At 37.3% G+C, this 18,080-nt stretch overlaps 3 protein-coding genes across 9 annotated transcripts in view; 1 reads left to right on the top strand and 2 right to left on the bottom strand.

Annotated features, from left to right (window-relative positions):
* The window catches only part of CASK (calcium/calmodulin dependent serine protein kinase), a 186,843-nt gene that overhangs the window by 90,538 nt on the left and 78,225 nt on the right, over positions 1 to 18,080 (top strand). For all 7 annotated transcript variants that reach the window (XM_014876769.2, XM_014876767.2, XM_088160390.1 and 4 more), the window contains exon 6: positions 13,809 to 13,911. In XM_014876769.2, coding sequence (XP_014732255.1) covers positions 13,809 to 13,911 — 103 coding nt within the window. The remainder of the gene's footprint in view (positions 1 to 13,808; positions 13,912 to 18,080) is intronic.
* Positions 1,313 to 7,559, bottom strand: GPR82 (G protein-coupled receptor 82). Its single transcript, XM_014876773.2, has 2 exons — positions 3,694 to 7,559; positions 1,313 to 2,537 (listed from the first exon to the last, which is right to left on the bottom strand). The coding sequence occupies exon 2, from the start codon at positions 2,506 to 2,508 to the stop codon at positions 1,465 to 1,467; it is 1,044 nt and encodes a 347-aa protein (XP_014732259.2). The 5' UTR covers positions 2,509 to 2,537; positions 3,694 to 7,559; the 3' UTR covers positions 1,313 to 1,464.
* GPR34 (G protein-coupled receptor 34) lies at positions 7,711 to 12,246 on the bottom strand. The gene is made up of 2 exons (XM_014876772.2): positions 12,087 to 12,246; positions 7,711 to 10,325 (listed from the first exon to the last, which is right to left on the bottom strand). Exon 2 carries the CDS (start codon positions 10,301 to 10,303, stop codon positions 9,158 to 9,160), a length of 1,146 nt encoding a protein of 381 aa, XP_014732258.2. The 5' UTR covers positions 10,304 to 10,325; positions 12,087 to 12,246; the 3' UTR covers positions 7,711 to 9,157.

Here is an 18,080-nt window from a genome sequence, read left to right as displayed (position 1 = left end):
GTTTTGCTGAGAATTGTATTTATTCTGCTTGGGCTACCTGGAGTTTAACATTTACAAACTTTCTGGTCGCTAAGTTTACATGTTTCAGTCATTTGCTTACACAGTAAAAAAACTCATGTCTTCTGATCGATGAGCTGGCTTCCCATTCAGCACATTTGAATAGCTTAACCAAAAATTTGACAGACACTTATGGTCTCCAAACTGCTTTGCAAACCAGGTGCCTGTTTGCCTTATGACTTTATGTTCACTGCCATAGAAATGAATTGTTTAATTGTTTTTATTAAACAATTCACATGTCATCTGCTAACTTCTGATTTTGGCACCAGCATAATCTAAGCAATGCAAGAAGTTTGCCACGTGAGCTGTGTTTTGCTGTAGTGTTTTTCTAGCTCTCCCTTATCCCTCATGCCTTTAAGTTTTGGGGGATTTTTCCTTCATTAACTCTTCTGACAAATGCTAGACCAATGCAGGACTCAGTTTGTAGTTTCTCAGCTAGCCTGTACTGCACAAAAGCTTTTCCACTATTTGAAACAAGAAAAACTTTGATACAGTTAAGAACTATAAAGGACATCATCTTGGGCAGATTGCATATGAAAAAAGTCAGGCATATGTCATTTTTTGGTGCTATGTAGAAATGTTGGAGTGGGATCTTGCTAAGGGTCTGTCACAAAGTTATATTTTACAAGTAGTTCCCAAAGTTTCATTCATTTTCTTGCCTTTTTGATAAGCACTAGGGAACAAGCAGTTATGACTAGAGAAGTATAGGAGGAATGACTTCAGCCTTTGCTGCCCTCAGAAACTGTGTTCAAAGAAACAACCCCAGGCAGGCATTGTGCTAAGTGCAGCTACATTCCCTGTAAAACGTACTTCAAGGAAGGACAGAAGTGGTGGGGTTTCTAATTGTGCAAATTAAAAGAGCTTTTTGGTAATGAACTGCTCTGCTCACCCAGACTTGCAGCTGATGATCTAAAAGAGTCCTGTCAGCAGCACTTTGCCATCTGGAAGGCTTTGACTGCTCAGTTCTGTCTTGCTGTAATTACTTGGCCATTGGATGTGCAGCACAGTTGTGGTTCAGCCATCCCAAGGAATATGTCTATGCTTTGTTCAACCTTCTTGTAAAGGAAACCTGTGTCCAAAACTCTTACTGATAACAAGAGAGAACTGGGTCCTCAACTTCAGCCTTGTTTTTGCCTTCTTCCTTGACTTTCTAGGTAAAAGGAACTGTTCATAGGTCAAATGTAAAATTTCTTGTGTCATGTGGATGAATGGATATTACACTGTTCATTGTACAAATTCCTTGGATTCATTTGGATATACACACTGGATTTATTGGCTAATGGTGGTGTAGCAAGCAAGATGATTTGAAAAGAAAATAAAATATGTTACCATTTAATTTAAATATTTACCATTTTATATCAAAGCCTGCCTAAAGGTAGTTAAAATTAGTTCATTATTATTTATAGTCTATGAAAATCTTTCCATACTCCTTCCCATTTCAATGAAAATATCATTGTTACTTTTTTGATGTTCTGGTGTGGATTTTGTAAACAGGCCATAAAGACTTTTCTTAAATCTTTTGTCTAACAGAAGGGTTATAACTGGATCCAAACTGCTTTTAGCAGCAGCAAGACAAGTAAGGACATTTTTAATTTCCACTAGATAGTTTAACCTTGGACAGTCAGTATCTGGAAGCAGTACATAGAAAATGGGCTTAAAAATATGGTATGGAAGAAAGCAAACAGTTAATATCATCTGGATGATAAGAATGTTTCTTTTCACTCTTCTGTAAATCAGATGTTTTTCTCCAATAGAGGTGTTTTTTTGTATTCTGCTCAGATGTCTTGTAAGAGAATAGTACGACCACAAAACAGTCATAAAAGACAGAAAAAAGCACGCCGTGGCAAGGGAACCTGCAATCATTGCAGGACGTTCACCAGCTTCTACCTGGATGTTGTAGCACGTGGGGAACTCTCCTGAAACTGTCTCCTGGATGTTGTACATGATGGCTGTGATTGTTATGCAGAGTACAATCAGCCAGATAACGATGCACAAATATTTAGCGAATTTCGGCCGCTGGAACTTGTGCAGCAGGCGCCCGGGGAATTTTCCTGGGAGAGCTGGGCAGTGCTGTGTGCCACAGTTCTTGGTCAGGGTGGCGTACTGGCTGAGGGCAATGGAGCACAGGATGGTGATGGTCACGTACATGCTGACCTGCATGACCAGTGCCCCCAGGTGATGGGCGATCCTGCACGCCGCCGAGCCGTAGGGCCAGCGGTGCCCGTCCACAAAGTAGGCGGCCAGGAAGGGCATGGTGCTGCAAACCAGCAGGTTGGCACTCACGAGGTTGGCCAGGTAAATGTACTGTGTCCTTCGGGTGGGCTCCTTCTGTGAAAACACCCAGGCAGCCAGAATGTTGCCGAGGATTCCAGCGGGAAGGAGGCAGGAGTAGATGATGGGGAGAGCTACAGTGGTAGCTGGCGATGGCTGCAGACACGATGAATTGTTCATTTATGGCAGTATTTCTTGAGTGGTCAGAGCTGAAACACAATTAAAAAATTAATGTTTCTGTAATGTGCATCTAATATCTCTTCTTTGTTCTTATCTCAGCTGTTTCTTTGTCTACCCAACTTTTCAGTGTTCCTTTGATGCTGTTACCTTAAGTTTGCATGAGGTTACAGTTTGGGCATTCTCTTCCACTGAAATTTCAGGAAGAAAAGTTAAACCACAAAGCTTTTATATGCATTGAATCTAATAAAATAAATTAGGAAACTGAAGGTTCAAGCTAGGGTCTGGCAATAACTTCTATGATCTTGGTTTATTTCTCAGTCTTCTGGAACGTCTGTAACCTAATTTAGAAACCACTTACAGACCATTTAAAATTAAATAAGCAAATTAAGTGCGAAGAATTACTTTAATTCCAGAAATGCAGAAGAGTATCTGTACCTCCATTTACCTACAAATTAGCCTGTATATTGCAAGAATCTCGCTGTATATATTTATTCTGTCCTCATGTCTGTATGTGGTGTTTCTTTAGCTCTAATGTCAGATGTACATTTAGCAATTCAGTCTATTTTTTTTTTAGCATATACAGTGGTGGTTGAAAACTGCAGTATATTAATTTTTTCCAGGTTCATTTTTCAGTCTTCTCAATTTCCAAACTGAAAATAAGAAATGAAAGCTCTCTGCAATGACTGTGTATAAAAACTGACATTTCAGCTTACAACCTTGTAGTGGAGAGTTCTTACTATTGTATGCATACATATACATACATGTTTTAGTGGAGTGTATCCTAGTTAGCTTTTTTTCATATCAAATCATATAGAAAAAAATAACAGATTTCAAACTTAGAGACTGATAATATTTTTTTTAAACAGCTGTAAGCAAGTGAACTCCGATGCTAAAGAGGATTTGGTGTTGTAATGATAAAAAGCCCAGATACCAAGTTAAAAACTGTGCTGTGGGCAATGTTTGACAAACTTGCAAATTAAAGTAACTTCCATAACTTTTGCATTTTAGTGTACACTAAGTTCCATATGTATTGTTGAACAAAAATGTATTTAATTCTTTTATTATAATGAGTTAAATTCACAAAGTAATTGTTGAATTTACTCATTTTAGAAGTCTAATGAAAATTTTTGTGTCATTGACCGAATTTCATCAGGTAAGACAAAGAAGTGGTAATTTTAAGCTTACCTATACAAGCTGCAGGCAACTTCGTTTGCTGAGAGGAAATATTTCTGTCTGGTGTCCGTTTTATCTCCACTGCTGCAGTGAAAACGATGACACTGGAACCTGGGGAGTACAGTTAAAAATGTCTCTCTGACATAACTAGGTTTTCAGAGCCTACACTTCCCTTTTACAATGTCAGGAGGTACAAAAGCATTTGAAGTTCAGAAAATATTATGTCTGTACAAAAAGGCTTTGAAATTAAGTCAGGCTCAGCTCTATTGGGGGGGAAGAAAAGTTGGAGATAGCATGGAAGAGCAGCTGTAACAGTCCTGTAGGTATGGCACGGAAACACCTTGCAGTCCTTTGTATCGTGCTCTCCTCTTTTGAGGGGTGGAGGGGTTCTCTTTAGGACTGCCCACGTTGACTCATGCTGCTGTTTTATGCATGAAAACTTGTCCTTTCAGTCATATTTAACAGTTCTTCAGCTCCAGGAGCTGTCACCAAGCTGTCTATTCCCAAAGCCCATGTGCAGCAGTGCTGTGTCCATGTCTGTCCCCAGTGAGTGACCAAATGGACACATCTCTTCTGCCTGGTCGGGTGATGGATGGTGTGGAAACAATTTACAGCTGATACATCCAAGGCTTCCTGGCAGGGCAAATGGACTCACTGTCCAAGAAATGCAGTGTTTTACACAAATCAGAGGTGAACACACAACAGTTTTCTTCCTCCTCATCATAGATATGGCACAGATCAAATTCTGTGTAGCTCTGCAGAAGTTGAGACTTTGGAGTTTTCTGCTTTCCGATACGTCTGTGGTTGTAAGATAAGGATTTGCAACACCTATAAATAAGTTCCTTTTATGAGAGCAGAAGTTTGGTAAGGTTCCTGGTTTGCTAGTTTGACTTTGTTTAAACATGGACTGTAAGAATTCACCTCATGATCTGTTACCATTATTCAGTCTCATTATTACTAATTTTTTTACTAAAATAATGGACACGTAAGCTGGCTTCCTATTCTGATTTCATAGTTGAACTCATTTGCATTTATTTGCTGTGGAGTGTTAGTAATGAGGTTGTAAAGTTGTAATTAGTTTGCATGCACTTTAATTGTTGTTCTTGTTAGATTTAATTATGCCTTATTTTCCACTTTCGAATGTATAGTTATATTAAAAATCATTTTAACAGAGAGAGTCCTCTATTTGTTACATGTTTAATAGTTTCTTAAGTAGCGTTAGAAGTCCTTGTGGTGTTCCACTGAGGTTTAGGTACAAGAATGCATATTCTGAAAAGTTGCTGAGTGGTGTGAACAATTCCAGTTAGAAGGGTTTTTTAAAATGACTATTATAATTTTGTTGGTTATTGACTGTTGCCTGTAGTATTTATAATTTAATGATAATATCTCATGCTGTAAGAAGAGATAACTGCTACATTTTTTCTGAATTACTGTATGATAATGGATTGTTGTAGTGAATTAGAGTCTATCAGACTTGATTTTGAAATGGATGGCTGAGAGCAGTGGCAAAGTAACTAGGTATTAAAAGTTTTTTAAAAATGCCATCTGTCCCAGGAGTACAGTTACAGTTGTTCTAAGTTGTAGCAAGCACCTTCCTTATTCTTTTGGTGGACTATTTCCATTCACCTAACTTAAAAATGGTGTGTTCTATCTAAAATGTATTTGAAGATGCTCAAATGGAACATGTGCATTTTTAATGCCGTTTACCCTTAAGTTCTTCATAATTATTTTTATGTGCATCATTCACCTCAATGATATATACTTTCTCTAGTCTGAAACCATGATCACTCTTAATTCATACATGTACTAGATTTTATATTGCCAATAAGCAGCATATGTTGCATTTCATCATTATAGGTAGACAACTTGTTTTCTGGCCCTAAAAACACAAAACGCAGGAAATTGCCAGTGGTGAAATTCCTCAACTTCAGCAAGGCTTTGTCCCTGTCTCTCACAGCCTTGTATGAGCTGTCAGAGCATCAAACTAAGGCTTCCATATGTGAACTTCCCAGTTCTGGGAATAATGTGATTCTCACTTGTTTTTCAGAGATATAAGTTGCACTCCTCTTTTATATTGGCTCTTTGCTTGCCCTCAGAAACACCAGTTTGCAAGTTAAAACCATAATTATATTTGATTTCAAGCAAAAGTGAAAGCTGATGTTGTGGTTTAGCCCTGGTAGGCAGGTGTGCCCTTTAGCCACTCACTCACTCCCCCTCGGTGGGATGAGGAGGAGAATCAGAAGCATAAAAGTGAGAAAACTTGTTTATGGTTTTTTTCTTCCCCCTCTTGTTCTTGTAGCTGCTGTGCTGCAGAACAGACCCCCCACTTCTGGTGCTGCCTCCTGCTTTGTCTGACACCCTCTGATCAAATCTGCCAATGTCTGGGTCCCAAAGTAGGTGGTTGTGGTTTTATCCCAGAAAGCACCTAAATCCCACACATTCACTTGCTTCCTCTCCAGTGGGCTAGGAGGGAGAATTGGTGGGGTGAAAGTGGAAATGTATGGTTTGTGATAAAGAGTTTAATAAACTTAAACAGGCAGAAACAAAAAAATAAATGACAGAAAGCAACCTCATCCTGACCAGTGGCCAGTGAGTTCCTGAGGAACGGCAACGCAGCCAAGCTTCCTTCTTGGCTTTTGCTGCTGAGCATGGCACCGTGTGCTCTGGGATTTCCCTGGGGTCAGCTGTCCCTGCTGTGTCCCCTCCCGTGCCCTTGTGCACCCCCAGCCTCTCACTAGTGGGGTGTTCTGAGAGACAGTGACATTCTGCTTGTTGTGCAAGTGCTGCCTTCATGTTAAAACTCACCTGAAGACTCAGGTAATTAGGAAGCACTGGGAAGAAGAGAAGTAAGACACACTATTTGAATGACTGATTCTGTGGTCATTTTACACATCACAGTGTGACTTTCAGCAGATCTCCCAAGATGTTTCAGGACTCTTTGTTCTTTAGTAATATTTTTTGTAAGGCCTGACGTTTTGCCATCAAATTTGGGAAAAACTGATTGCAGAAAAAAATATGTAAGGATTAAATATTCTTTTTTTAAAAATAAAGATACCTGCTTTTGTTTTTTGGTCAATAGTAATTGCTTTCTACATGACAGTGCTGCCTAGTTTCAGATCCTTTCTGAGCCAGTTGCTACACCTGGCCTTTAACATCTCAAAGCACTGATTTATACAGTTGAAAAAAACAAAAGTATTTTCTGATTGCTTTCTGTGGTTGTGTCTTTGTTGTGACTGCTGCTCCCATAATGCTGGACTTTGTCAAGATCATGTGGTCATTCCTGTTCCCCTCTTCTGTGCCAATGCCTGCTCTTAAAGATTTTCGTACACACCTGTTCCCTGTCAGATTTTCATTTCTCAGCTGGAGAGTTGATTAATTTAATGCAGTTTGGATTTTCAGTATTGAAACCCTGTACTACTACTTGATCTTCTGAAGATATATGAGTCTATTTTGGCAGTACTGCTGTGTCCATGAATTACAAACCTTGTAAATTTAAATTCTGATCTAATGCCTTATTCAAAAGAATTTCAGAATTCACATTTTGTTCAAGCTGCTGTTGTTCATGTCTGTCCTCTCCTGAATTTCCCAGCCCACACCCTCGCCCCAACCTGCTGTTCAGTATCATCAACCAACTGCTCACAGAATAAGCTGGAAAAGAAAGAATGATGAGATAACGTATAGATCTTATAAAATGATGGTTTATAAACTCTAGTAGATGTACCAGAATTGATATAACTATGTTGAACTACATTATTGCATAATAAAATTGCACTGTAAAAATACAAAACCAAGAGAAGCATTAATATAATAGGATGACAAAATAATAGATAAAAGATCATGAAATGCAATTACTGTGAGAATCAGTCAGAAATAATTGTACAAACACCTCCATTGTACACTGAAATGTGTAAGAAAAAAGGCAGCTACCATCATCTTTATGAAATTACATGTTTGTGTGAATCTTTCTTTTAAAGATTAAGAAACCCCCTGATTTTTTTATTTAAAAAAGAAAACTAAAACAAAATAGACTGGCTAGTCATTGTAATTTGTTTAATGTGTTTATATCCAGTTCCATCAAATCTGAATTATGTAAAATCACATCAAAATTAAACCAAGTTCATATCTAGCAGAGCTGAAGCCTTATGGTTACTTTGTTCAGTTGGAATATTATGAGTATCTTCTGTAAAATCAGAATATTGTATGGAATTAGTAAAAATCCACACATTTGAGAAGTTATTGGTAGTCATATTAAAACCAGCTTCTTCACACCTGCTTACTTGAGCATCAAGTGTCAAGATAATAAATCCTTATTTTACGGAGCTTGATGTCTGGCCTCTAATTGTTTCACCTTTCTGGTCTGTCATGCCAGACATTTAGATTGTTCATAGTCGTGTTGCTTTAGTCATCTTGGTGCCAGACATCCCCCACCTTCAGCTCTCTGGTTTTTGAGAAATGTTACAGTTTGAAATTTGTTTGTGCCTAAATACATAAAGCTGTTTAGTTCTAATATGAGAATATAGCTGTAGATATGAAACGTTGCTGTTACATTGCTTTTCACATGGCATCAGCAATTATCAAGATTATTTTAATCACATGGAAAGGAAAGTCTCCTGCCAGGGAGGAAGCATGCATCTGGAATGTGTGGCTTTGGAAATCCAGAAGTAGACCAGTAGCTGAGCCTGGCTGATCTTTTTGCTGCATTCTGCAAATTTATGTTCCTTGCTGAGCTACTTTGTGCAGTCATCAAATTTGTCATATTGAAGGAAATCTTAGGAAATACCCACCTCATCTCTCCTTCATTTCTTTCAAACTTTCTGAAACAGTTGGTTGCTTTTCCTCAGGTATTTGACCTTGACGCTCATTAAAATGTTGGAAAAACAAGGGGCTTAGTAGGATTGAATATTTTAATTTTGCTACTTAATAAAACTTGAGTGTCTTCTGTACTTAAAACTGAATTGATTCTTCACCTCATTTTTAAGATGCATGTTGCTAAATTCGCCAGTATTTTCTTTAAAAATATGTTTATAAATGTAGTTAAAACACTGATCTCTTGCAAACCTATTAAAACAGAAAAAAACATAAAATACATAAAATCTGTAATGGTATCTAGATCTTTCACATAGGACAGAATTTACTTTTTGCAAAATTCATCTATTATTTACATACACAAGCTACTAATATTAATGTGTATATAAAAGTTTACTTTTACAGGTTCAAACCCCTACGTGGAAATGTCCCTAAAGAGTTAGTGTTCTAGTTTAGTGCAACACAGAATGTCTGAGAACTTCTAATTTGTTTTCATGGATAAACAAGAGCGAAAAAATTCTTCAGAAAAGTAACTTCTCATTTTCATAGACAGAAGTAAGACTTCTCGTTTTTCTTAAGAGGAGGAAAGAGGCAGAATTAGTAGCTGTGGAGTAGAGGATTTTGTGATCTGAAATTGGTGAGCTGGAGTGGCAGATATTGATTTAAACATTCAAATTATAGACTTCTTCCTCGAGTAGCTGGAGTGAGGAGTGGTGGTGGATAATCGCTCTTGAGCATATTGGCCAAGTTTTATGTCAGAAGTGCTCTCCAGGTTTAGGCTTGGCTCTCCATGAAGTTTTCTGCATATCAGTTGCAATACAGTCTTACGGACACTTCTGGACATTAGGAAATACATAACTGGGTCTAGGCAGCTGTTAAACGATGAAAACACCAGCATCACCTCATTGCACGTGTGGATGATCTCCATCCAATAACAGGATGGGGTTTGTAACTGTGATGTGATGTAAACAAACCGGAACATGTGATAAGGCACAAAACAGATGGTGAAAATTACGAGAACAATGAAGGAATTTCTTGCTGTCATGGTGTATTTTCCTGCATTGGGAAAATTTGCCCTTTTCCTCGAAATTGTCAGAAGATTCTTGGCAATTTTTACATACGAGAGTATCAACAGGAAAAAAGCTATCCAAAAAATCAGTACAACGATATAATTTAAAATTGCTTCAGTCTTCTCTGAATTCTGTTTGCTTCTGTAATGAAAGCACATGGTAGAGTTGCTGTCCTCAGTCTTAAAGAAAGATGGTGCAACTACCACTATAAATCCTGTCAGTGCAATCGCCCACACCGTGCAACAAATCTGCACACTCCGGGTGGTGGTTAACATCTTTGGACGCCTCACAGACTTATTTATTTTTATATAACGATCCAGACTAATGAGTCCCAGCAGTACTATGCTAATGTACATGTTCATGTAAAACAGAGTTCCCACAGCCTTGCAAAAAATCCGCCCGAACATCCAGTGGTTGGTGGCATGATAGAGTATCCGAAAGGGAAGGCAGAAGATCAGCAGAAGGTCTGCAACTGCTACGTTTAGCAAGTAAACTTGGATAGAATTCCTTTTCTGGTGAATGTGCAGGAAAGCAAACAGGGCTATAATATTTCCAGCCAATCCAACGACAAAAATAATAGAGTAAAAAAAGATCAAAGCAAGTGACAGTGAGTTGTTGTCATCCAGGGAACAGCTGGCATCACTGTGACTTTCTGAGGCATTTATGGTCAGGTTGGTTTGGTTACTCCAGAATTCTTCCTTGTGTGGAACAATGGTTGGTAAATCAGCTGAAGTTGCAGCCATCATTTGCAAAGGGGTTTTAGCTGTTCTGTAAAGAAACAGCGATTTTAAGAATTAAATCTCCATTCACGTGTCTGTTTGCTTGTTGCCTACAGTCTAATGTGATATAAACATAAAAGGCAGTAGCTAAAAGGAATAAATGCACCAAAGTATTGGTGTAGCTGAACAGAAGGAGTTTCAGCCAGATACCATCAAATAATATAAGTCTAGGTGATCTGCAGGCAGAAAAGAAGAGATAGTGTAGAGTACTCACACAGATAACTATTTTTGTAATTATAGCATTATTACTGTCTTGTGTTGTTTTAAAAGTCAACTATTACATTTTCCTGCAAACTTAAGAAATTTTTTTTATCTGTAAGAACAAATAATTTTTTTAAGTTCGCTTCTTAGTGAAGCATTTCTAGCACAGAAAAAATTTTAACTAAGGTGCAGGGACAGGTAAGCGTAACTATTCAGTGTTGATACAAAGTACGTAGATGTATGTTAAAACTAGTCTAAACTTACCTGTGTTAGCTTTTAATAATTCACATCTCTCACATGCGACTCACTGGTTAAAAAAGCATTTGTCAATTAATATTCATTTGGCTATGTACTGTGTTATAAGTAACCCTGTGAGACAGTATTATTGCAGTAGCTTGTCTTTAATAATCTGTACTTTCACATAAATTTAAGTTTTTTCCTCTTGACTATTCACGAATCAGTATTCCACAAATAAACTACTATTAGCTGGAAATCATGTAAATGCAGTAAGAGGTTGCTTTCAGACTTTCCTTATTTTCATTATTTTATTTGCTTTCATTAGAAAGTTGTTAATTTCACTAAGCTTATTGCTGACCAGGAGGGTACAATGTGAAAGATAAAAGTCAGCCTTAACCAAAGAGGGAAAACCAGCAAAGTTGTGGTTTTTGGAGAGCACTTGCATGAAGGCGTTTAGAGAGATGGTTATCACAAGTAATGATAGAATTTCAGTCTCCACGTTATTTGTCATAGCAATAAGAAATGCTGTAGGTTTATTTAGAATTTTTTTTTTTTTACAGAAGAAGGAGGTTTTTTTCCCCCCATAACCTCTCAAAATTTTCTGAAGTGATTTTGGCACTGAACTTAGTTTTCTGGCAACTGTTATAGGAAAAGACAACAAAAAAACACTGCTGTATATGTAATCTTAAAATAGCTTTCTTGTTAGGTCTGTGTCTAGGCTATGCAATTGGTGTGCTAGGCCTTAAAAATGCAAATTTGCATTTAATTCTGTGATGCAGCCACAGCAGTGAAAAAGGCAACAGTTTAGGTAAAATTCTTAAGAAGACCTAAGGTACTTACAGAATCTGAATTCTTGAGAGGAAAGTCTAAAATATTTTAACATCCTATGTTGTCTGACCCTACAATTGCATTAAACTGGTAGGGTACATGAGCAGTTTCACAAACAGCTGTTCTCATGCTTGCCACATGATATTGTCAGGGCAAGTAATTTCAAGAGGTTGATTTCAAACTGCAATGCCTCCAAATACATCTTGAAACCCATCTACTGCAATGACTTCATGTTTAAGTTGCTTTTCTATGAAAATGTTTGATATGGGGGACTTGTATAAGCAGTGACAAGTTTACATCAATGAGAGAGAAACTCGGGTTACACTGCAAATGGATTGGAAACAAAACTTTTCTCTGTCCTAAGTTGTGTCCCCTCTAAACAAGCAGACATGCTTAAACTTAGGAATACTTAGAAAAAGATGGAGGTCACTAACACCTCTGCAGTTAAGAGAACTTCAGCTTAAGTATAAAAGAAGCCACTTACCATTTATATGTTAAGAAGTTCTGCTTGTTCTCAAAACCACTGGTGAAGACAGGGAGGAGAAACGTGCAGCTCCTCTTATTAGAAAGCTACAGCAGCAGCTTCTCTGAAAGCAGTGACTCCAGCTGACACGCACAGTTGCCAGCAAGGGGAAGTTTTTACTGGTGTTGCAATTGGTTTGCTTTGGTTTTTTTAAAGGCATTTTCAACCCAGTTCACTTGGGCTCTGCTGAGAGAGGTTCTGTAATAATTTTTTTTTTTTCAGTTTTGCTCCAAATTTGGAGGTTCAGATTTTTTTCTCAGAGACTTTGTTTCTGGTGAGCAGTGCCAGTGGCTTTTTGGGTGATAATGATGTTGGTATAGTCTGTCATCTCTTTAATACTTCATGGAAATAGTGTCACTTTTTCCAGTGTAAAGATAAATCAGCACCACAGTGGAATGGTACATTATCTTAACGTTTATCTTGTTCTCCCATCTACCTTTCTCCTTGCCTGGGATTAGAATTGTTGTTCTTTCTCACTCAAAATGACAGGACAAGAGGATGTGAATGTGCCCAAAGTGTGCAGCTTAACCATTTCACTGAGGCAGAAGTGAAATACTGTATGCAGCAATAATACCACCTGATAATACTCTTTCAAGTGGGGCATAAGGAATTGAAAACTACATTTATAAACTGGAAATTTAAGAGTGGATTCTAGAAGACCTGATATGACAAGGCCTAAATTTAATGAAGATCTCGAGAACATTGCCTTGAAAGCCTTTGTTCTCCTATAATTTAAACTTTTACAGAAACACATGGGTGGTTAGAGATGTTAACTTTAGAGGTAGTCAGATTGAACTTCTGCTAGCTCCTGTGCACTCTTCTGAGTTCTTGGTTTTGCAAGTTAAGCAGCAACATATTCTTGGGAAGTAGTATACAAATTTGAGGTTCTTCATTTTAAATAATATGGTATTGAAATGAGGCTTTGAGTAAACGCAGGAAGTTCTAAATTAAATGCAACTATTTGAGTATGTGTACTTAATACCAAATTGTATTCTAATAGATTTTGTCTGCATATTGCTCTTTCCTACAGCAGTCAGTACATCTGAATTGTTGTATAATGTTATTTCATTTTTATACATTACACTTAACTCCTATTTTGGAAAATCAAAGGTATAGATGGCTATGGCTGGAATCCTGTTTAGACACCTAAAGAATATCCCTCACTGGAATATCCCAGGGGTGTTCCTTTTCTTTCCTGCACTTGGGAAGTGAATTCTGTGATTAAGGCTCAAAACAGTGTTTTATGTTCTCTGTTTAGGTTTATAAAACAGTGTTTATGTTATCTGGGAAGGATAAGACCCCACAAAATATATCATAGGCAGGATATTTCAGCCAGGGAATTGAAGCAGTGTAAGAGTTAATAATTGGATGAAAGACAAAAAGGAAAAGTAGTATCAGGTAAGAAACTATAGACATGAGTTTTTTATCTCCATTTTATCATGATTTCACTTTGTGTTCCTTGCTGGTTCTGATAAGTTCTGAAAGGATTTTGCTATGCCTGGGGCAATAGAAGGGAAGCCAATGTAGAAAGAGGAGTTCATGCCAGAAAAAAAGCTAACTGAAATTAAGAAATTATTTAAAAAAAAAAAATCTAACTTCTGCTCACTGATTTGTGAAAGTTCTAAAATACAGATAGTATTTCTCAAACAATGTAATAACTTGTCTGGATTTTTGTCTTTTCAGCCACACTGTGTACTGCTTGCCTCAAAAGAGAATTCAGCCCCAGTAAAGCTTGGTGGCTTCGGGGTAGCAATTCAGTTAGGAGAGTCTGGGCTAGTTGCTGGAGGTAAGAAATTTTCCTTCCAAGTTATTTAGTATTGTGCATGTTGTACTGCAGAGCTCTGTTCTTCTGACACAGCCTGGCTTGCAAAACAAGAGCTCAAAAATAATCTTTCACTAAAGACTTTGTTAACATGGTAAATGCACACAGCCAAGCTAAATTGGTTGTGGAATGTAACCTTCATTCACACATTGAGTGTTAAATCCTTGTAAATGTTATTCATGCTGGTTTGATCAAAATAAAATTGAAAAAACCCAAAGAATTTTCCACTTCAATACAAGCTTTGGCTTAAGTCTTCCATGCTTGGTAAAGCCAAGAAAATAAATATGCAGTCATTGAAGCACTTGAGTAAGGACTTAGTGCAGCATTTCAGTGCTCCCATGTTTGATAGGCAATTCCTGTCAGAATGCTGTGCTGTTTAATAGCAAAATCTTACTAGTTTCCACACAGGATCCTTTTCTGTGTTTTAAAATTTCGTTGTAATTACTGCATAAGACATCAATATCCTGATATGTATGTATATTTTTTGACTGTGTTTTGTTTTCTGTGGATTTTATTTCCTCTAGCTGCCTTCCATATTGTTCCAGACAATAGGGTTATGCTTTAATCAGCCTGCACAGATGAAGACCCAATCAATTTTCTGATGCTTTCATTCCCAGAGTAGGGGACCACAGCAAAACATTTTGTTAGTTTTAATATTTTTTCTTCCAAGTTAGTAACTTCCTTCAGTACCATGCTTCTTCAAAAATTCAGATTTCCTAATTTAATCATTTAACGTTCTGTGTCAATTTGACTTCTGTATGTTTTTTTAAATAAAAAGCAAATCAAGTATAGACATACCAACAGCTTCCATTCCCTTCCAGATATTGCTGATACGCTGGAAATATCAAAGTATCTTATTATCTAGAGATATATTTTCCAAGAAAATACCCATTCAGTTAAGCTGAAATAAAAAGGTCATTCCTTTCTTTATTTTTCTTGTGTTACTCAAATTATCTGTACCTCAGCCACTGCTTTTTTAGTGGTAGTTTCTACACTTTTGTTTATAATCATCTCATTTTTCTTCTTTATTTTCTGCTCAGCAACTTTACCTATTTCTGTTCCAGCCACTCTTCTGGAGGTAATCAGATGTAGTGGACTTTAAGGCTACCAGTTGTCTAGCAAGAAACATTAAAGTTCAATTAAAAAAAAAAAAAAAAATTACCGCATTTTTCCCGAAGTTTGTCATGGCCTTCCTTTTGTGTTACTGTTCCCAGTGCTGTGACCCCACTCACTGTTCCTGTGCTCAACCTACATGCAGTGATCAGTGCTGGGGATTCTGTTTGCAGCTCTTACAGAAGATCTCAAACCTCATCACTGTGATATTTGTCAGTATCTTTTGCTCCTTCCACCTCAGCTTCTGCCATGTTGGTCTGCCTTCACACACTTTTGTTTTTTTCATTTTTCTCAGCTGGCATTTCCAGTTTTCAGCCTTTTCATTGGCACGTGTTGCTTTCAGCTTCAAATTCCTCTCATTTTCAGGGATACCCAGAGCAATTCCACTTCATTTATATACTGCAGAAAGTCTCCTTAACAGACTCCTCCCTGACTTCTCATCTTCCATTCCAGTCTTTAAAGCACAAACTCCCCTGTTATCTGGCAATTCTTTTCCCTGCCAGAATCCTATCTGAAGACAAATTACTAAACAGTTCCCTGCACAGAACTGGCAAGGTCTTATTTATTCAGTTTTACAGTATGACCCATATGTGTTATATGAAAGGTGTCAATACTAGCTGTTTGAACTGCGCTATAAATTTCATATAAATCAATGTTTATCTACATATTTGTTTAAGGGTGTTATTCATATCCCCTATGGATATGTTTTGTCATAATAATAACAACAATAATTTACAGGCACTTCTTATTTCTCAGTTGTCTCATAAATAAGTAGAAACTCTCCAAATAGAGAAGTCTGAGCAGTGTCATAACCACCTGTTCACTTTCACATTGCTTTTTTAATTTCTAGAATGAAAAACATTGATTCTTCTTGACGTAGTCAGGTATTTCCCTTTTAGCATGGCAGTGCCTGCATTTGGTGGTTAGTACATCAAAAAAGAAATTCGCTATCAAATAAAATCTATCATGACATTTAGGTAATTTTACTGACCTGAAAACCCTGTGCTTTATTTGTGCTGGTTTTCCTACTTTTGTACACCTTGACACACCTGAGCTGGTAATCCCAGATACTGTGTAGCCCCAGGAGAATAAACTTAAAGGGAATTTTCTCCCTTGTGTCTTTGAAGCCAACCTTCAAGCTTACAGCTTTTGCTTTGTTTGGGACTGTAACATTTTTTGACTTGACAAAGACATCAGAGCGTGCATAATTTGCTGGGGAATGATTTTTGTAGTGAAGTTAAATTAAACCCCAAGTATTAAAATTTTTTATATGTGTCCAGAGACAGACTTGTGAAGTTTAGAAGGATTGTAACTACAGGGTACTTTCAAGCAGGTGGATGGCTGTTTGAAAGAATTGTAAGGGAGCTCGTGACAAGAAGCTGTGACATCATACTAGCTGTCATTGATGAAAATGTGTATGGAGATTTTAGGAGTGACTGTATTTAATAAGCTAACAACTCAGCTGAGATTATTTGTAAGAAAGTTTAATTATTAATTATTATTTACTTTACATAAGTAAAATAAAGTACTGGGAAAAAAAGAACATAGTCATAACTCATTTCTTCATAAGGCCAGAGGGGAAAGTGCGAGGAAATACTCTTTGTTGCACTGCATTTGCCCATAAGCTGCAATAAATGGCTAAGAATCGTGTGTTGTCATCTGAGATACAGGGAATAGATTTCATGAGCTACCAATCTCTGAAGGTCTCTTCTTGATTCAGTTCTTATGATCAGAAGTGGAAAATTGTGCTAAGGGCTTCACTTGAAGCCTTGAAATAGGTACTTTTTGAAGGAACTCTGGCTTTATACACAGGAGTTAGAGATCATCATAATTTATAAGTGAATTCCTTTATGGAACAGAACATAGACAGTAAACAGTCTATTGCATTGTTATGACACAACTGGAGTAGTGGAATCTCTGGGAAGTCAGTGATTTAATAGACTAATCTCACATTATGATCTCTGTCTCCTTCCTTGGAGAATTTTTCTTGCAGAGCATAGTAGGAATTGTCACAATATTTTCTTAAATGTAACATCAGATTTATCTGAGATCCAGTATCTTAGATGCTGAATCTTAGGGTTTCTAGCTAGTATATTATATAAAAATCTGAAGGAATAAAAACCATTGAGTTCACAACTGGTATTTCCTTCTCTTAATCAACTTTATTTCTCCTGATTTCAACTAGTGCAGAAATAGATAACTGTATAGACTTTAGTAGGATGAGATTCTTTGTCTGTGGATAGTTAACTGCCTTTCACATTTTATCTTCAGCAGCAAAATGTCACAGATACCATAATGCTAATCCAGTCCAGTATTAATTTTCATGTATTACTAATTAGATGCCCTAGGCTGCCTCAAAATCCCATAGTATCCGAAGCTAAATTATCATCTTATTGAAAGACATCTTATGCCTTCTTAGTAGAAGTACAGCCCATAAATACCAAGTGCTCTTGGTGCTTTGTGAGCTATCTTTATAGACTTACTACAAAAACAGCAAAGGAAGGCATTGTCATAAATTTCCCTCTAAATAAGACTATGGAACTGGGTGGGGAAGGGGGCAGAATTTTTAAAGTTCTTTGTTTTTTGTTTTGTTCTCATCAGTGAAAAATGATCATAGAATGGTTTGGGTTGAAAAGGGACCTTCAAAAGTCATCCAGTCCCAACCCCCTGCTATGAGCAGAACACCTTCTGTAGATGAGGCTGCCCAGAGCAACCTGATCTTGAATGTTTCCAGGGATGGAGCATCTGCCACCTCTCTGGACAGCCTGTTCAGTGCTTCACCAAACTGGATCTTGATGGTGGTTTTATAAACCCCAGGTTAGAAAAGTCTTTGTTTTTGTTTTTAGTGTTGGAGAGTTTTTATACTGCACAGACTCTTTTTCATTTTGCTCATCAGTGTGTGATTGGTATTTCAAAGCTTTCATTTGTTTTCCAAGAAGTAAAATTTTGTAAGCTGAGGTCCTATGCTAGTATTCTTTCTCTTAGAGGGCAGTGTTTCTTTTTTTTCCTAAAAAATGAAA

The sequence above is a fragment of the Sturnus vulgaris genome, chromosome 2 (genome assembly GCF_052056855.1).
Source record: "Sturnus vulgaris isolate bStuVul1 chromosome 2, bStuVul1.hap1, whole genome shotgun sequence".
Lineage (NCBI taxonomy): Eukaryota > Metazoa > Chordata > Aves > Passeriformes > Sturnidae > Sturnus > Sturnus vulgaris.
Note: the sequence above shows the minus strand (reverse complement) of the source record. Positions and strands in the feature narration are given on the sequence as shown.